This window comes from Taudactylus pleione, unplaced genomic scaffold (assembly GCF_031769625.1).
Source record: "Taudactylus pleione unplaced genomic scaffold, aTauple2 ptg000109l, whole genome shotgun sequence".
In the NCBI taxonomy this organism is placed as follows: domain Eukaryota; kingdom Metazoa; phylum Chordata; class Amphibia; order Anura; family Myobatrachidae; genus Taudactylus; species Taudactylus pleione.
Window position 1 is genome coordinate 13438038 of NW_028284511.1, and position 21182 is coordinate 13459219.

The 21182-nt window shown below is 43.6% G+C and overlaps 1 protein-coding gene across 2 annotated transcripts in view; it reads right to left on the reverse strand.

The window, feature by feature from the left end:
- Nucleotides 1-1309: 1309 nt before the first annotated feature.
- The window catches only part of LOC148525287 (synaptotagmin-1-like), a 111603-nt gene continuing 91730 nt past the window's right edge, over nucleotides 1310-21182 (reverse strand). For both annotated transcript variants that reach the window (XM_088471077.1, XM_088471079.1), the window contains 2 exons: nucleotides 3937-4048; nucleotides 1310-1726 (listed from right to left, as the gene is read on the reverse strand). In XM_088471077.1, coding sequence (XP_088327203.1) covers nucleotides 1425-1726; nucleotides 3937-4048 — 414 coding nt within the window. In that variant the 3' untranslated portion in view covers nucleotides 1310-1424. The remainder of the gene's footprint in view (nucleotides 1727-3936; nucleotides 4049-21182) is intronic.

Below are 21182 nucleotides of genomic sequence, written 5' to 3' on the forward strand. Positions count from 1 at the left end.
CACACTTGCACGATATCGGCTTGATTTGGCCAATCTGGGCAAATTGGTATGACAAATCGGGCATATAGTGCTGTGTGTATGCCTGACCACGTGCTCTTGTGGGTCACATGCGATGTTGTGTGTTTGACCTGTTGTATGGCCAATCCTATCGCATGCAAGGCTGTACATATTAATAAAGGATGGAACAGTGATTGCTCCATTGTTCATTAAATCTTTTGAGTGTGTACCAGGCAATCTACTTTGGAGCGAGGTGAAGGGAAATCACCCCTTCCATAGGCACAATTGCTGGTCATACAAGTGTGTAGATGGCCTAAGAGTGTTTTTCAATAATTCCTTTATAAAACTAAACCGAATAAAAAAACATGTTTGTCAATTCAGCATGAGTTAAGGTTAAATTAGTCCCAGGCTTATAAATGCACTAACTTGTAGATTGTATGTTAATGAGTTTGGAATTCAGCCTAGACTGCCATAACCAGCAGGAACAACCAGTTATAGTTGAATTAATGGTACAAGAATCCTTTCCTTTATGCCACAGAACAAGGGAAGTGAAAGAGAGTGAGAGTGACTATCCCACAATGAAGCTTATCTCTTGAGCCAAGTGAGTTATTCTGCTAAAGTCATGATCACAAAGTGACTTTGGTTATGCTGTGTTTGAGAAACAAAGACAAGAAACTACAGATTAGGAAGGTAAATAAGTAAAATGTTGTATAGTTTATGTATGCAAATAAATATCTATATCACCTGCTGAATTTGCATTACTAATGTGCAGTGGCACCTGTATATTGCCTTTTGGCTGACTTACAGTTATTTTCGAATAGGATGAACTATCATAAATCACCCTTACCAACACCAAATATGCTACTACTTTAATTTCTATGGAACCTTTATCAGCATCATGTGCAAATGCAACACATTATTTACAGCAGTTTCATAAAGCTTTGTATGCACACATTACTACTGCCTTTCGTCATCTCAGTTTTGCTCAGTTGATGACCTCTATATTCCTTATTTATGTTTAATTTAAACTTCCCATGCTTCCAGGGCTGTATCAGGGCACATGTGCACCCTGCAGCGTCCCCATCTACAGCAGATGTGATGTTACGCAGTCATGGAAGAGGGGGCCAGGACCAGAAAGCTAAGTGTGTTATAAGGACACCTCAGTGGCTCTCCAGATTCCAGGATGCACCAGTTGAATACTCTTAGTTATGATCCTGATAGCTTCAAATCTTAATCTAGATGTCAAGTGTAAATAAAATAAATATTCCATTCTGGGATGGTAAAAGAAAAGAGTTTACACCAATACAAGATGGAATGAGATCAAAACAATTTTACTACACCAGTTCATGTCCTTGGTTACAGTTGGAAACCCGTTTAGTACTGTACCGACTCTTTCAAAAACAGAAGACATCATTTGTCTAGTCTCTTTATATGTACAGCGGATGCCAATCAGCTACAGGCTGACGTAGCGACTGCATCATCTTATCCCAATGATTATCTTCTGATTTGGTCTTCTGGTTCCCCAGTGAAGTTTGTCCAATGAGTTTCCTTCCATTTTCCACAGTTTCATACAGTGAGATGAGTATGAGACATTGCGTTTTTCCAGGATTAGGAAGACTGAAAAGAAAAGTCTCATTGAACACTGTCACTTTAGACTTTGCCCGTAGACTGGATTTTTGATGTTTCTGCTTATGGTGATTACTGAAGACATCTATTCTGGCATATACATCTGAAATAATAGTAATAAAAACACTTAAAATTGCGTTAATGCATACACAAAATAAAGAAACAGTTTACCAAAATGTTCCATAACTGGACTGTATAACAGACAGCCTACAATTAATCCATGAGAATGTATTTCTAACATTAATTTATCAATTGGCAACATTCAATAATAAAAAAGTAGCCTGTCATGTTTACACGTAAAGGATAGATCCTGGTGTCAAATCACAGTTGTTGTTACTTTTATGTTATACTCATGCTAAACCGAGTTGATCCTGTTGGTTAAAGTGCATCTTAAACTATCTCCAATATCCTGACATATGCATGGACTGAAAACCCTTTGAAGGATGAAATGACAAATGGAGCATATATTCAGTTACAGAGGAAAACCAGTATTTCCATCATTGCAACCAGGTACCTGAGTACCAAGTCTAACAGCTCCTGGAAACATATGGAGATAGCGAACAGCAATATGCTTTTAATCAATTTTGCACATTTATGTATTATGAAAAATGTGGATAGGTTCTTTACCTCCAAACAGGAAGGATAGAATCCTCTACCAATGAGTAAAATAGTAATAGCAATTTATAACATCAATAATAATAACATGAATGACTGTGCTATTTATATACTGTATATTATACAACCATCAGACATACCATTAAAACCACTGACAGGTGAGGTGAATAACATTAGTAACATCTATAACACCAATAATAAGCACATGAATGACTGATCTATTTTCTAATGGCCAAATAAAACTGAAGTTGATGTGTTAAAAGCAGGAAAAATGGGCAAGTGTAAGGATCTGAACGACTTTAACAAATGCCAAATTGTGATGGCTCTAAGACTGGGTCAGACATCTCCAAAGATGGGAGGTTCTTTTGGGGTGTTCCCAGTAGGCAGTAGATAATACCTACCAAAAGTGGTCCAAGGAAGGACAAATGGTAAACTGGTGAGAAGGTCATGGGCACCCAAGGGTTATTGATGTGCATGGGGAGCAAAGGCTAACCCCTTTGGTCCAATCCCACAGAAATGCTACTGTAGCACAAATTGCTGACAAAGTTCATGTTGGCTATTATAGAAAGGTATCAGAACACAGGGCCTGATTCAAAGATGGGGATAGAGTAAGAAATAGCAAGTAACTGTGTACCTGGACATACCATGTTGCAATGCAAGGGGTGCAAATCCATAATTTTTTTTGCATTTGGGGTAAATACTGGCTGCTTTAGCATGCAGCCCACAATGCTGGACAACTTTATTTTTACACTGCAATTTAGATTTCAGTTTGGACACGCCCCTCCCACATCTAAATTATTCTGAACATTTTAAATCTGCCCCACCTGCAGTGCAGCATGGTTTTGACCAAGTTGCAGAGTTGCTTGCTCTACCATACTCTATTCCCAACTCTGGGTCAGGCCCACAGTGCATTGCAGCTTGCTATGTACGGTGCTACATAGCTGCAGACTGGTCAGAGTGCCTATGCTGACCCCTGTCCACCAACCGAAGCACCTAAAATGGGCAATTGACAATCAGAACTGCACCATGGAACAATAGGTCCTGTATGATGAATCACATTTTGTTTTACATCATGTGGATGGCCGGATGCGAGTGCGTCATTTACCTGGGGAAGTGATGGCATCAGGATGCACTATGGGAAAAAGGCAAGCTGGCAAAGGCAGTGTGATGTTCTGGACAATGTTCTGCTTGGAAACCTTAGGGCCTGGAATTTATGTGGAAGTTACTTTGACACATACCTCCTACCTAAACATTGTTGCAGACCAAGAACACCCCTTCATGGTAACAGTATACCCTGATGGCAGTGGCCTCATCTAGCAGGATAATGTAACACTGCAAAAATTGTTCAAGAATGATTTGAGGAACATGACAAAGAGTTCAATGTTTTGAAATTCCTCAAATTTCAATCCATTCAAGCATCTGTAGGATGCACTGGAAAAACAAGTCCAAACCATAGAGGCCCCACCTCGCAAATTGCAGGACTTAAAGGATCTAATGCTAATGTGTTGGTGCCAGATACCACAGGAGGACACCTTCAGAGGTCTTATGGAGTCCATGCCTTGATGGGTCAGAGCTGTTTTGGTGGCATGAGGGGGACCTATACAATACTAGGCAAGTGTTTTTAATGTTATGGCTGATGGGTGTGTATATATGTGTGTGTGTATATATAACATTTGGTGTTTTGACTTCAATGCATACCTCTTTCTTGAATAATGCTTAGCGAGCTTGTTTTGAACTTCAGTATCCCAATTTCTATCTTCTGTGAAGTGGGGAGACATTTAAGTGATATCAAAACTTCTCCAATTATGTCCTGTAGTTAAGGTAAGAAATAGAAATATTAAAAAGACTTTATAAATATTTTCCTATTTACATATAGAAATGAATGTATATGCATTACTTTGAAATGTAATATACAGCAGTGTTTCCCAACTCCAGTCCTCAGGGATTCCTAACAGCACACATTTTTATAGCTCTCCTCTGTATCACAAGAGAAATAATTAGCCCCACCTGTGGATCTTTGAAAATGTGTCAGCCAGTAATGGATACACCTGTGCACCAACTAGGAATTATACTCATATGTTGTACAAAATCCTCTGGCATTTCAGTAGAGCTGCTCTTTACCACACAAGGTAAATTGCTGACTGATCAGGAACACCGTCATAAACTATAGGTGTACAGGCTCGCTCTGCTATAACTGCTAAGCACAGGCTGAACTCATACTTATTTGCTTCTCCTTTTATGCTTTCACATCCCCTGCCTTTCTCCTCGAGTTTTAGTATGACGCTCCAGTCCTCTCTGTAATTCACTGCTTCTTGTTCTGTTGTTCATTGCTGCACATTATTGTGCAACACTGTTTAATATGCTGTTTTGCTGTATGCTCTTTGTAAGCACAGAAGACCATTTGAAGCACGAATTGCTGCAAAAATTTGACAGGGTCATAGATCTTATGAAAGTCATATGAAAATTAATCTAATCTTTGCATTTAGCAAACTTCAGGATGGGACCTTTTTTTCCCCAAAGCTGATTTCTAGAACAGGTGTAGCAACCTTGGCAAAGGTCCAGTGGCACCTGCTGGGTCAGACTGTCTTCTATTACGCATGTTGCGCTTTTCCTCTCCTCCTTGCTTCACAAAGGAGACCTTATTGTTGCACTAGCGAAACTGCAGAACCTAAGCCTGGTCTAGATACCCAGTGAAGCCAGGGCCACAGTTAGTCCCAATTAGTGGATCTACATTACAAATTCTGAAGCAAGTCTTTTTCTTGAGACTAAGAATTATCAATCTAACTTAAGCAAAGATCTTATGCCTTCATCTTTCTGATCAGCACAGCTTTTACTTCTTCCTTTCCTTACTATTTACCAGCCCCCAAAGCCATGCACACTCATCGATATCTAAACTGATTCAACCCTATGTTGCTCTCAAACTTTCTTGAACTGCTACTATTTTTACACAGTCCGACCACAATGCTGCCGCCTCTCTATGAAGCACCACACTCTTTAATTCACTATATTGCATCCACAGACACCTCACTTTATCTGTTATGCCAAACTCCAATCATATCACTCCCCACAGATTTGCTACTTTCAAAAATGCTCCCACACTGAGAAAATCCTGCTCTGACACTGAATTCATTTACTTTGAATTCATTATTAAAGCTGCACACACACACAATGATTTTGTTACCAATGATTTTATGAATGATTTTCTGTCAGATTATCTGTCAGATTCTTTAAAGTGTAATTAATGAGTTTTTGAACTACAAATGCATATTCCCTTAATGAAAATCGTTCAGTTGGTCAGTCTGACTGAACTACAAACTACAAACTACAAATGTGAACGCGCATGAATGATAATCGTCCATCGTTTTAACTCAGAAAGTGAACGATTTTTACAACGATTGAATGATAAACAATATCGTTAAAGATAATTGTAAAAAAAATTGTTGTGTGTGTATGCACCTTTATTCCTACTATACATGCCTTGCCAAACAAGCCTACTTCAAATCTCTCATCTCCACCCTTTCAAACAACTTCACTTTTGAATTCACTTGAATCTCCTACCTCAACATTCTTCCCCTCTACACAATCCATCATGAAATCTCTTGCCAGATCCAGCCCCCAGCTGTTCTCTCTGCCTTCTTCCTTGCCACCCTCAATTACTTCCCTCCCATAACTGTGTCTGAGGTCCACACTCTTTTTCTCTCTTGACCCAGTTCCTTCCATGCTATTCCTCTCCCTCTACCCTATTGCTTGCACCATACTCACTTTTTTATCCATTCCCTTTCTGCTGATTTCTTCCCCTCCACCTTCGAATTTGCTAATATTTTCCCCTTTTCACAAGAAACCATCTTTGACTCCTTCTCTCTTTCCAACTACAGCACCAATGATCAGATCCGTTTGCTTCCAAAATTCTTGTGAAACTTATCTTTAATCATCTGATCCACTTTCTTTGTTACCACTCTTTAACTGACCCTTTCAGCTGGGCTTCCACACTCTTCACTCTACTGACAATGCAATCCCAATCTGATAATGATTTACTTGCAGCTAAGTCAAAGGGCCATTTCACCCTTTTCATACACCTTTACCTCTCTGCTGCATTCAGCACTGTTGATCATCCTATTCTTGACACCCTGTACTCCCTTAATCTTTGTGGCATTGTCCACACCTGGTTCACCTCATAGTTTATAGATCAATCCTTCAGTGTCTCTACAGTACTCCTGACATGGGTTCTCCTCCTCAACATCTCTCTATTGAGGTCCCCTACTCTTCATTATCTACTCTTCATCTCTCTGTGAATTTATATGCTCCTCCAGCCTTCACTGCCACCTCTATGCATATAACACACAAATCTCTATCCTGACCTATCTCCCTCTGTTCTATTTTGTGTGTCAAAACATCTACATCAACTCTACCAAGATAACTCAACACTTCCTCAAACTTAACCATCCAAATCTGAGCTTATCATCTTTTTCCTTGCTAATGCCGCTACCTCTACACAAACACCTGTCACATATTATTTTTCATCCTTACTCTGATCCCAAAGCATTCTTCCTCTGTATCAACCTAAACTAAACTCCACCCTGAATGTCTTTCCTCACATTATTTACCACATTGACTATTGTGCAATCCATCCTGTATGCTGAAACACGATTAAGCTTACTTTCCCATCACTCTTCATGCACTGCAGCACTCAGCACTGGGTTCCCCTCACCCCATTAACCCTTGCCATTTAATCTCTCCATATCCTATCCCTCCAATCTCTGGAGATAAAGCTAGGATGTGTATCCAGATCTCCTGCCACCTTATTCCTTGATCCTAACTTCTCAACTTGCTCTGTTCCCATTTTGTCAATTTCTTCAATTTATCGCTCATCACCCTTTCTGCATTCCTTGTCTCTCCTATCGCTCTCCTCCCCATTGCCTCCAAATTCTTTGAGAGTATTGCTTACTGCTACCTTCCAACCAGTCTTTTCTCACTCTCTATTTTTGACCCACTTCAGTCTAGCTTTCATTCCTTGCACTGCACTGAAACTACCCTCACTAAGGGTAGCAATGATATAATTTCTGTAAATCTAAGAACCAGTACTCTTCACCCATCCTCCTTGACCTATCATTTGCCTTTAACACTGTGGCCCACCCTTTCCTCTTGCAAACCCTAAACTTTTTTGGTCTGCATGACAATACCCTCCTGGCTGTCCTCCAACCCCCATGACCACATTCTGTCTCTTATGATTCCACATTTTGCCCTCTTCCATTATCTGTTGGCAGCACTCAAAACTGTTCTCCATATCTACTCACTCCCTTGGTGAGCTTATTAGCTCTTTTGGCATGCAATATGGGGACTGATTTTAATTTATATAGTCTATAGGGCTTTTGGTCACAATAGGTGTCAGGCTGAATGTGAAAGTAACTGTTAGGCTACACAGAGTCTCCTTAACCAGGATTCTGGGTTTATTGATATCAACAGGGTATCAGTGGTAAGAAGAATAGTGGTATTGCAGGGATTAACAGTGGTATTTAGGTGTCTCACCTCAGGAGCTAAGTACTGTGCATCCACACAGTACTGTGACACTTTTCACAGTGAAGATGGACCCAGCTGGTCATGATCAATAGCCCAGTGGTGACATCCCCAGTTTTGAGGTCATGTCTTCCCCTGACTCTGGGTCCTAGTAACGGCATGTATCATAAAAAAAGGAGACAGTGCTAGAGCACACTGCTCTCTAACAATTAGCAACTGTGCACCTGAACAAACCATGTTGCTTTGACATGTCATTATCTCCTCCCCCTTGCAATGGTGATCCTGATTTTTTCTGCTGCAACATTCACATAGGGTACTGGGTCAGACAGAGTTGATTTTGTGGTTATGGTTTCTGTATTTCCATTATTGTGTAATTATTGACTGCCATGTTAATATTGTTTTGCCTTCTGTCATATTCTTTTTTTGTTACTACTGTTATTTGTATGTACAGACTAGCAGTGCCTACCCATTATCTTTGAGTGATTATTATTTTATTCAATAACACTGTATTGACCATTAAAGTTTTATGTGGAAAGGGACTCTATCACCTGGTTGTCAGTGAGGAAAGTCAGTCTGCCTGCTTAGATCAATGCAGGCAGTGTGCTGGCCAACCCTTCCCTCTCCTTCAGTCCTCTTTTGCACTGGGGTCCTCCAGAGCCTGTCAATCATAAGCCCTGCACCCGCCCCCAAATGACATGAGGAGCTGCTGCTGGAAGAAGCCTGGTAAGTATTCTCAGTAATGGCTTCCTGAGGTAGGATTGGTGTGTGTGTATAGCTTATGTTACTCAGAGGATCTCAATGAATATTTCAGTGAAAACCTAATGAAAATTGGTTCAGTAGTTCTCAAGCTTAACACAAACATACATAGAAATGAATGACTGAATGAGATATATATATTTTAGGGATGAGCAGGTTCGGATTTCCGAAATACGAGCCTCCTCGAACCCCCCCAATCCGAGCTGGGAATCAAGTCAGGCTTGGGTTTTTCCACCTGGCTCAGATCTGAAATCGAGGCAAAATGTCATCATCCCACTGTTGGATTCTCGCAGGTTTTGGATTCTATAAAGATCTCGTGGTCGCTGCCATTTTTCATTTCGGCTGTGGAGTGTGCAGAGTTAGGGAGCTGGGATCTCAGTGTGTTAGACTGTTATAAAAATAAAAAATAATAAAGTACTGCTGGCTGGCTACTGCCAAGAGGGAGGGAGGGAGCTGTTGCTGATGCTGACCATAGGGGCTGGCTGGCTGGCTACAGTTGTCTATATACAATAAATAGGGGCTGGCTGACTACTGTTGTCCTTGTCCATATAGGGCCTGGCTGTTGTCCTGGCCATAGGGGCTGGCTGGTGGTAGTGCTGTGTTGTCCAGGGGGTGCTCTGTCCTTCAGGGCTACTCTCTTCACCCACCCCAAGTGTGAAAAGCTGGGCTGGCTGGCTACTGTTGTCCATATATACATAGGGGCTGGCTGACTACTGTTGTCCTTGTACATATATTAGCTGGCCGTTGTCCTGTATATAGGGGCTGGCTGTAGTGCTGTGTTGTCCAGGGGCTACCCTGGCTGCTGTAGCGGTATGCTATTACAAATAATTTTTTACAGGGGGTGCCTGTCTGCTGTAGCGGTATGCTCATACAAATATTTTTTACAGGGGTTGCCCAGTCTGTTGTAGCAGTACACTCTTACAAATAATTTTTACAGGGTGTGCCCTATCTGCTGAAGGGGTATGCTCATACAAATAATTTTTACAGGGGGTGCCCTGTCTGCTGTAGCGGTACGCTCTTACAAATAATTTTTACAGGGGGTGCCCTGTCTGCTGTAGGGGTACGCCCATACAAATAACTTTTACAGCGGCTATTCACTCAAAAATAATGTACTCCATTAAAATAATGGAGGACAAAAATTTGGAGGATAAAATAGGGAAAGATCAAGAACCACTTCCTCCTAGTGCTGAAGCTGCAGCCACTAGTCATGACATAGACGATGAAATAGCATCAATGTCGTCTGCCAAGGCCGATGCCCAATGTCATAGTAGGGGACATGTAAAATCCAAAAAGCCAAAGTTCAGTAAAATGAACTTAAAAAATAAATGTAAATCATCTGAGGAGAAACGAAAAATTGCCAAAATGCCATTTATGACACAGAGTGGCAAGGAACGGCTGAGGTCCTTTCCTATTTTCAAGACTAGTGGTTCAGCTTCATATGATGATGGAAGCCCTCCTCCTCCCACTAGAAAAATTAAATGAGTTAAGCTGGCAAAAGCACAGCAAAGAACTGTGCGTTCTAAGAAGATATCACAAATCCCCAAGGAGAGTCCAAGTGTGGCGGCGGTTGTGATGCCTGACCTTCCCAACACAGGACGGGAAGAGGTGGCTCCTTCCACCATTTGCATGCCCTCTGCAAGTGCTGGAAGGAGGACCCACAGTCCACTTTCTGATATTCAAATTGAAGATGTCACTGTTGAAGTACAACAGGATGAGGATATTGGTGTAGCAGGCGCTGAGGAGGAAGTTGACGAGGAGGATTCTGATGGTGATGTGTTTGTTTAAATCAGGCACCAAAGGGAAAGAGTTGTTGTCCGTGGGATGAAAAAGCCCATCATGGTCATGCCTGGGCAGAAGACCAAATATTCCACCTCTCTGGTCTGGAAATATTTCTATCCAAATCCAGACAACTGTCTTTTCATATGTAGCTTATGTAAAGGTGTAATAAGTAGTGGTAAGGATGTTAACCACCTAGGAACATCCTCCCTTATACATCACCTGCAGAGCATTCATAAAAAGTTACTGCCATGTTCAGAAACTGGCTAAGACCGTAAGCAGATCAGGAACAACTAAATCCCTTTGTCCTGTTGTATCCAAGCACTTGCAAACCACACCGTCAACTCCCTCTTAATCAATTTCCTCCTCAGTCAGGATTGGAAGTAGTCCTGCAGGCCATGTCACTGGCATGACTGACTCCTCTCCTATCCGAGATTTCTCCAGAGGATCCTGCATTGCTATGCCTACTGCTGCCACTGCTGCTGTTGCTGCTGGGAGTTGTTCATCATTCCAGAGAGGCTGTTGGAACACCACTACTTCTTTTACTAAGCAATTGACCCTCCAACAGTCCTTAGCGAGGAGGATGAAGTATGACAGCAGTCATTCTGTTGCAAAGCAGATAACTGAGGCCTTGACAGCTATGTTGGTGTTAGACGTGCATCTGGTATCCGCCATTAGTGTAGTGGGATTTAAACAATTGATGGAAGTAGTGTGTCCCCAGTACCAAATCCCCTCTAGATTCCACTTCACTAGGCAGGCAATGCTGAGAATGGTACAGAGACATAAGAAAAAGTGTCCTCAGTGTCCTAAAAAATGCAGTTTTACCCAGTGTCCAGGGAACAGGGCAGACTAAGGACTATATGACTGTGACAGCCCACTGGGTAGATGTATCACCTTACGCAGCAACAACAGCAGCATCACCAGTAGCAGCATCTCAGAAACACAAGCTTGTTCCAAGGCAGGCTACACTGTGTATCACTGTATCACACTAACGACAACCTCTTAGAGAAACTGAGGGAAATCATTGGCCAGTGGCTTACCCCACTTAAACTCTCCTGGGGATTTGTGATATCTGACAATGCCACCAATATTGTGCGGGCATTAAATCTGGGTAAATTCCCCCACGTCCCATGTCTTGCTCACACAATAAATTTGATGGTGCAAAATTTTTTTCAAAAATGACAGGGGCGGGTAGGAGATGATTTGGTGGCCCGAAAAATTTTGGGCCACTTTCACCATTCAGCAACTCTGTGCCAAAGACTGGAGTGCTAGCAAACACTCTTGAACCTGCCCTGCCATCACCAGAAGCAAGATGATGTAACGCGGTGGAACTCAACCCTCTACAATTACTTCAGAGGATGGTGGAGCAGTAAAAGGCCATTCAAGCCTATACATCTACCTATGAAATAGGCAAAGGAGGGAGTATGCACCTGACTCAAGAACAGTAGAGAATGATTTCTGTGTTGTGCAAGGTTCTCCAGCCCTTCGAACTTGCCACATGTGAAGTCAGTTCAGACACTGCCAGCTTGAGTCAGGTCATTCCCCTCATCAGGCTGTTGCAGAAGCAGCTGGAGAAAGTGAAGGAGAAGCTAAGATGGAGCGATTCCACTCAGTATGTGGGATGCCCTTCATTCACTTTCCCAGGATTCGAAGGAGGTCAATCTGTTGCAATCAGACCACTACATTTTGGCCACCATGCTCGATCCTAGGTTTACAGCCTACGTGGTGTCTCTCTTTCCGGCGGACACAAGCCTGCAGAGGTGCAAAGACCTGCTGGTGAAAACACTGTCAGCTGAAGTGGAACGTTACATGGTAACAGCTCCTTCTTAATTTTCTCCCACAACTGGGGCTGCCAGGAAACAACTTAGATATCCTAACCAACCCACTGGCGGTGATGCAGGGCATGCAGGACCAAGTTTGGACAGGACTGAAGGACCTGGCAACAATTTCTGACATGTCTACTGTCACTGCATATGTCACAATTGAAAGAATGGTGGAGGATTACATCATTGACAGCATCCAAGTAGGCATGTCAGACAGTCCGTACCTATACTGGCAGGAAAAAGAGGCAATTTGGAGGCCCCTGTACAAACTGGCTCTATTTTACCCAAGTTGCCCCCCCTCCAGTGTGTACTCTGAAAGAGTTTTTAGTGCAGCCGGGAACCTTGTCAGCGAAAGGTGTAGGAGGTTGCTTCCACAAAATGCGGAGAAGATGATGTTCATCAAAATGAATTATATATTCTTCCAGGAAGACCGGCCTCCAAAAAGTACAGAGGGACCTGTGATGGTGGATTCCAGTGGGGATGAATTAATACTCTGTGAGGATGAGGATGTACACAACACTGAAGAGGGTGAGGAATCGATGGATGAGGATGACATCTTGCCTCTGTAGAGCCAGTTTGTGCAGGGACAGATTTATTGCCAGCTTGTTTTGTGGGGGCCCAAATGAACCAATCATAATGGTGGGTGGGAGGGTCCTAGAACAATTCCATCTTGCACCTCTTTTTTTCTTTGCATTATGTACTATTTGGGGCCTAGTTTTTCAAACTGCCATCCTGTCTGCACTGCAGTGCCACTCCTAAAAACAATATTGTGAGGTGTGAGGTGTTCAGAATAGACTGGAAATTAGTGGGAATTAATGTTTTTGAGGTTAATAATAGCGTAGGAACAAAAAAAATAAAAAATTCTGTGATTTTAGCTGTTTTTATGCTTTTTTCAAAAAAATACAGATCCAAAATACAAAGCGCAAAACCCGAAAGAGTGGTTTTGGCAAAACCAATCCAGATCCAAAATACAAAGCAATATTAAAAAACCAAAACATGAAAAGTGGCTGGTGCACACCCCTAAGATATATATATATATATATATATATATATATATTATATACATATACATACATACATATTGTGATAAACAATTGATGCTTTTACTTCCCGCTTGTGAATTCATGATACAGAAAATAACAAACAGAAAATAACAAAACAACCTAGCCCCTGTTTAGTGCATCTATCTCACTTCTTGAGCCCTCTCTATAAGGGTGCAGCTAGTCTGCCAACACAGTCTCTGTAAATGGGGGTCCTTCCTGCCACATGCAGAACTGGACCCTGGCCTCCTGGCCTCCTGGCCAGATATAGCTTCCTTAGCCTGCAGCCTCGCTGCTTTATAGTACCACAGTCTGAGAGTTTGATGGTCCCCCCTTGCCTCTTGCAAGATCCGGACTCAGGCCTCCTGGCCCCCAATGGCTTGCTTAGCTTCACTGGGGTCTCCTGGCTGCTACAGTCTCACTTAGACAGTCCCCAGCAGCCTGACTGCTCGGCCCTCTCATTAGCTCACACCTGAGCTCTCTCCTCCTGACAGGTGTATCACCACTCAGTATTTCAACCCTGTGTGGGAGGATCTCTCCAATCCCACACAGAATCTGCTGCTCACCAACGCCATCTCTGGTGATACTGCCACAATATATATATATAATATATATATATATATATATATATATCTTATATATATATATATATATATATATATATATATATTAGGGATGTGCGCCGGACCATTTTTGCCGGATTTGGATTTGGTTCTAATTCGTCGTCTGGATTTGGATCTGGTTTTGCCAAACTGCGGTGACTGGCTTTGGTTTTGGATTTTTTTTCAAAAATTTACAAAAAAAAAGCTACAATCACATAAATTGGTCTTTTTTTTCTTCCTAGAGTATTATTAACCTCAATAACATTAATTTCCAGTCAATTTAGAACACCTCACAGCTTATAATATTGTTTTCAACATTATTTGCCAAAGGTTGCAGTGAGCTGACTGGTTACTAAGCGACAAAGCAGTGGCGCAGCGACGCAGACACCACAGTATAAAGCACATCTATGAAACATTGCCACACAGCAGTGGCAGAAATGAAAAGTAGTGCACCCACCCAGTGGGGTACGGCCAGCAGAATCACAGTACTTGTTTACAAAGTAGGCTACGGCCCAAGGAGTCACAGTGCACAATCTTATTCACATTACACCACACATAGTGCCCCTGATTCACATTACACCATAAAGTAGTGTCTCTTATTTATGTTACGACACACAGTAGTGCCCCTTTTACACAATTCCCACAGTAGTATGCCCCCAAGTAGTATGCCCCCCCAGTAGTATGGCCCCCCAAGTAGTATGGCCCCCAGTAGTAGGCTCCCCAGTAGCTGGCCTCCCCAGTAGTATGCCCCCTCAAGTAGCAGACCCCCCCAGTAGCAGGCCCCCCAGTAGTATGCCCCCCCAATAGCAGCGCCCCCAGAAGCAGGCCCCCCCCAGTAGCAGGTCCCCCCAGTATTATGCCCCCCAGTAGCAGGCCCCCCCGTAGTATGCCACCCCCAGTAGTATGCCCCCCGTAGTATGCCCCCCCAGTAGTATGCCTCCCCAGTAGTATGGCCCCCAGTATTATGCCCCCCCAGTAGCAGGCCCCCCCAGTAGCAGGCCCCCCCAGTAGTATGGCCCCCCATTAGTATGCCCCCCCAGTAGCAGGCCCCCCCAGTAGTATGCCCCCCCAGTAGTATGGGCCCCCCAGTAGTATGCCCCCCAAAGTAGCAGACCCCCCCAGTAGTATTCCCCCCAGTAGTCGTGCCCCCCAGTAGTGCCCACGGCCCTTACACACATAAAAAAATTAAAAAACTTACCTGAATCCCCGCTCCCGCGCCATCCGCTCTGCATCCACGCGATGAGGAGGGAGCCGGAAGACGGAGCTCCTGAGTGAGCTCCACCTGGCTCCCTCCATGCAGCAGCCAATGAGAATCTGCCTGACTCTCATTGGCTGCTGTAACAAACACACAGCTGTTGCTGGCGGCTGTGTGTTTGTGTCTGTGTAGGGCAGACCGCTATCACAGCGGTCTGCCCTACACTCGAGGAGCCTTGATGTCAGATTCTCTAGCGAGAATCCGACATCAGGAGGCTGCCGTTCAGCCCCGACCGATCCGAGTCAGGCGGGGAACAGCGTTCGGGTGGACTCGGATCCCCTATGTTCGGAGCAGTTCGGATTCCACAGAATCCGAACCGCTCATCTCTAATATATATATATATATACACACACACAGTATATATATATATAATATATATATATATTTATATATATGTATGTGTGTGTGTGTGTTTGTGTGTGTGTCCTCATACACTGTGGATGCAGTTATGCTAAACTGCTCCTCTCAGTGCACCAGGTCCCGGGCAACTTTGCCATGCCGAGCGTCTTATTTGCCAAAAATTTGCATCTTACACACAAAAAAAACTGGAAGTGACAATGCTGCTTAGCTAAACTGCTCTGATCAATTTGATTTGTGTGACTTTTGTACTTCTGAATGAGTGTGAATATGTCTACAAAGTGTTATACTGCTGCGGAAACAACTTTCTCACATCACGTTCCATTGTGCTTCATCTGTGACTTTGTACTGTATGTGTTTAAAACGAATTCCTGCATGGGTAAAGTCACAGCCTAAAGGTGCATACACATGGTACAACATCTATGAATGATATGAACGATAACAATATCGTTCAATGATAAATCCTTCATATCATTAATTTTTATGCAGCGAACAACCAACGATGCACGTTCCCGCATGGACGATAACAATATGTATGCTCATCCATACATGCAGGCCAACTTGGATGATTTCATCAAGATTTGCCTGTTCAGAGATGTGGTAGGGTTACTTCACTGACTGATATCTATCATAGATATCTATCAGTGTGTACACCCAATATCGTTTGTCCTGCACTACAGAAAAGTTCAAGGGAAATCATTCAGCAATATCATTGGTTATGCAGATTGTACCGTGTGTATGCAGCTTTACATCTCTTTTATACTTTGACTGATGTTTCTCTGCAGCTTTGAATAAGATGCAAAATTTATGAAAATGATGATCATTAGCACCTCTTTGGTATAATTGGTTAATCATACACCTGACTATAATCCTACAAAATCCCTGACTTTGTGTAAGTGTACCTAGAAGAGTTGATGCTGTTTTGAAAGCAAAGGGTGGTCACATCAAATATTGGGGGAGATGTATGAAACCCTGAAGCGGTATCAGCGCACGTTATGTGCGCTGATACCGCTTCTCCCCGATGTATGATCGGGGGTCTGGGCGGTAAATGACAGAGGCGCTGTGCGCCCCTGTCATTATCGGCGCTGCTATCTACAAGATAGCAGCGCTGATAGCCTGGGCTATCATAACGCATGACCGTTCGGCCAGCTGCAGCTGTCGTTATCAACAGCTACAGCCTGGCGCTAGCCTATCCCCACAGCAGGTACAGCGCTGTCCCTGCTGTGGCGGCTGCCAGATCCAGGGCTCCACGTGGGGATCTCGCGATACTTGCGAGATCCCGTGCATGCTCAGTGGAGCCGGCCGGGTCAGAGACGCAGTGCATCAGCACTAGGCTGATGCGCTGCTGTCTCTAACGGGTAGCGCCGGGGGGGGAGTTAACGCTCCCCCTCTCCGGCCGATGAGATGTTTATACATCTCATTGGTAGTGCTTCCTGCTTCGCCTCGGTAAAGAGGCGAAGCGGGAAGCGTTATAGTGGCACGTTAAGTGCTGCTATAATACATCTACCCCATTGATTTGATTTAGATTCCTCTTCTGTTCATTTACTTTGCATTTGGTTAATTGATAAAAAAAAACTATTAACACTTCTATTTTTGAAAGCATTCTTACTTTGCAGCATTTTTTCCACAACCGCCTAAAACTTTTGCACAGTACTGTATATATATATATATATATATATATATATATATATATCTGTGTGAGTACGAATGCATATATTTATGCCCCATGTTACTGTAGAGATGCTGATTGCCTGTGACAAAACAAAGTTTGCATTACTATTTGACTTGTACACAATAATGTTATAACGTCTCATATACACAAAGGATGGGGTGATAACAAATTTGAAAATATAATTTTCCATATAAAAACTTTTGAAAAACAAAACCCTTATCTGTTGATCATCCCTTAAAAAAAGTCTAATGGGAATGTTCCAGCATTACAAATGGAAATGACAAATAAATTATCAGAATTTATGGGTGACTTTTCATTAACAAAGCAAAAATGCTAATGAATATATGGGTTTGTCTCATTAGTGTCAGGTTTCGGCCTAGGATTGGCCGTTACTCAGCACAGCGCTGATTTACCCTGACTTCTCATGCGGTCAGATGTCAGGTGCGGTGGCGAGTGACATGTTAAGGATTATGCCTTAGGTGCACTTGGACATCCATGTGTTGCTCCGTGACTTGGTTACTGAGGTTGCGTCATGGGTGCAGTCTTCAGGGCCAGAATAACGGGGGGTCAACAGGGGCGATCGTCCCTGGGCCCCACACCTGAAGGGGTTAAAGTGAACCGGATTTGATGGAACCAGTTCCGCCTCCACCAGCCAACCTAACCCCGGCGCCACAGGGAGGCACCATTTGCCAGATGCCCGCTGAGATTGTAACCAGCGGGCGCCCGGCTCCCTCCCCGGCAGCGGCAGCCGGAGCCGGAGACTGGAGGGCTCCGGCTCACCCAGTGCACTATGGGAGAGACTTCATGACATCTCTCACATGGTTCAGAGGAGCAGCCGAGTGGCCTGGACATGGATGGCAGTGGTAGCGGGGCTTAAGGTAAGTAATATTTTTTTTTTTCTTTTTCATTGTTATTTCAAGCGGCTATTGTGCTGGGTGCATTACTCGGGGGGGAGCATTACTACTGGGGGCATTTCTTGGGGGGGGCATTACTACTAGGAGCATTACTATTGGGGGCACCACTTCTGGGGGCATTACTATTGGGGGCTCTACTACAGAGGGGGCATTACCATTAGGGGCACTAATACAGGGGCATTACTACTGGGGGCATTTATACAGAGGGTACTACAACTGGGTGCTTTACTACTGGGGGCACAACTACAGGGGTATTACTACTGGGGGTATTTATACAGGGGTATTACTATTGGGGACACTACCACAGGGGGCATTACTACTTTGGGCATAACTACAGGGGGCATGACTACTGGGGGCACTACTAATGGGAGAATTGCATAGGGGGCACCACTCCTGGGGGCACTGCATAAAGGGCACCACTACTGTGGGCACTGACACTACTGAGGTCCCCATTGCGCATACCCCGAGTTTGTCACATTTAATAAGGGCCCCCACATGTTTGTTGCCCAGGGGCCCCCACAGACCTTAATCCGGCCCTGCAAGTCTTCATCACATGACTGTCCCTCTGTCCAATGGTAGCATGGTTGTTGTCATCTGATGCTGTCCTCCAATGGACTGCTACCTTGGGGTACAGTATATTACTGGGCTCTGGACAACAGGAAGTTGCCTGTACAACGTTGTTTCTACTAGTGTTTGCTTGCCGTCACTTAGTTCCAGGTTCCCTTGATATTCTGCTCTCGAGTAATTTCTAATTGCACTCCTGTGTCAGCAGTGCGTCTAGATACCTTGCCTGCATACTCTGTACATCCTCCGAGTTCTACCACAGTGTCACTCTCCGGTGCCAGCGGTGCATCTGATACCTTGCCACACATCCGTAATGTTTAGCAATACTGCAAAACCAACAGTACAATAGAGTACCATTGCAGCCTCGTGCACACTTGCACAAGCTCTGACCTTACTCAGAAATTGCTAACTTCCACACACGCTATGAGACCTCAGGTTGTGTAGGCCATCGCCGTGGCTAATTTATGCATGCCCCTGCAACGGCATTCAAATGCACTGGCATGCCAGCGTTTCGCCCACCACCCCCCTGTCACCACCCACAAATGTCACTTCTTGTCATTCTCTCTGTGATGGGTCTGTGTAGTCACTGCTATCGCAGTCCCTATCGCAGTGGCCGGTTTGCGCACTGCGGTGCATACACATGCGCAGTGCGCAACAATCGATCGATTGCGTGCATATCAGCAACCAGATTGATTTGCTGAATCAAGCCCTAAAAAGGTAATGTGCACACACATCTAGATATGAATGCATTTTACTTGGCATGCACAGTATGACAATACATATATTATCAGTTCTTAATGAGGTTCATTGGAATTTTAAAACAAAAGGTGCTATCTACAAGTTTCAAAATACATATATTTCTGTTGATGACAGGGGTTTCCAAAGTATAACCAAAAATTATATCAATATTTTTTTTTAAAGAATTGCAAACCCTAGGGCAAATGAGGGTTGTATTTTGTAAAGGTAGATAGTAGTGCAGATTGTGTGAATGTCGGAACTACAGTTCAGTGAACTGAAAACATCAAAGAATGTCAGTCCAGTTAAATATTCAATCATATAATAATTTTCTTGAAATTATATACAATATGGCCTGAAATATTATATCATCACCAAGGCGGCCACTTTGAGCAGAGAGATTTTTTTTTTTTTTACATATATGCCAAAGGAAGTTTTACATATATGCCAGAGACATTTCAAATTTAGTAGATACTTATAATTACCTTATGCTGTCCAGTTGCCAAAACTGCTCCTGGACCCATAAATACATCCAAAGCACAGTTTAAAAGAATAAAACAACTGCACTGATTATGACACCTCCAAAGCCCAATTATTTTAGCCCAAGTTTTGAGTAGAGATACATCCAGGCTTCCAGACAATCTTACCTCAGAAACCTCTAGTACTATTCAGAAGAGCCCCAAATCTCAAACAAAGCCTTGCCCCAACATTCCCTAAAAACTATTACCTACAGTAAAAATTGCCTGAATCTGCAATTCTGCAATCTCCTCCATTCACTCTACCTGCACCACCAATCTACCTCTAGGGAATAGAACCAGGGGCGTATCTATAATGGGTGCAGGGTGTACGATGCACACGGGGGCCCGCACTGCACACCCTGCACCCATATTATCTAAAACTTACCTCTCCGAGGTCCCGCGTCGGGTGTCTCAGTGCTGCTCAAAATGCCGGAAAATGGCCGCCGAGGCCATTTTTCTAGCATTTTGTGCATGCGCAGTGAGAAAATTGTCAGGAAAATGGCGGACGGCGATTTCCCCAGGGATCTGCGCATGCGCAGTAGACTCTGGGCACACTCTAGTGCCCAGAGTTTACTGATGCTGCAGTGGCTGGCCAGCAGCATCAGACAGCTGCCAGTCACCGGGGAGAGAGGAGGGGGCCCTGGACAGGGAATGCACATGGACCCCCTCCTCTCTTAAGAAGCCCCTGAATAGAACCCTCTTTTTTAAGGTTTGCAATTCTTTGAAAATAATTGGTTACACATTTGTAACTCCTCTCAACACTGGAAAAATCTGTACTTTGTTTATGCTCCTTGGAAGACTATTGGCAAGCTTCATTTTCCATAGCTGATTTCTTGTGTAATCATATTAACATTAACATAGAAACATAGAATTTGACGGCAGATAAGAACCACTTGGCCCATCTAGTCTGCCCTAATTTTTACATTTTGGTAACCTCAACCCTATGTGATCCTCAGTTTTTTGTAATGATATTCTTATGCCTATCCCAAGCAAGTTGCAAGTTTAAATTGCTCTGCTGTCTTCTGATGGGAGGCTATTCCACTTATCCACTACCCTTTCTGTGAAGTAATTTTTCCTCAAATTTCCTTTGAACCTACTGTACCTCCCTCTAGTTTCAGTGCATGTCCTCATGTTCTAATACCTGTCAGGTTTGACGAAGTGGAATCCCCTACTTAGGGGTTGTGGTCTTGGGTTAGGAAGAACTCGGGGTGAGAGGCCTGGATATAAGAACTCCTCATCCACGGATCTTGGATGTTGGTGAGACCGGGTCAATGGTGCGGAATCTAACCTGCAGGGAGGTGTTCGCCAGTGACCCCTCCAAGCAGGATATGGTCTTAGCTGCACTATGCAGGCAGGTTGCAGTCCTTTGACCAGGTATCCAGGTATGAAATTGCACTGTTGCTCACAGGATACACTAG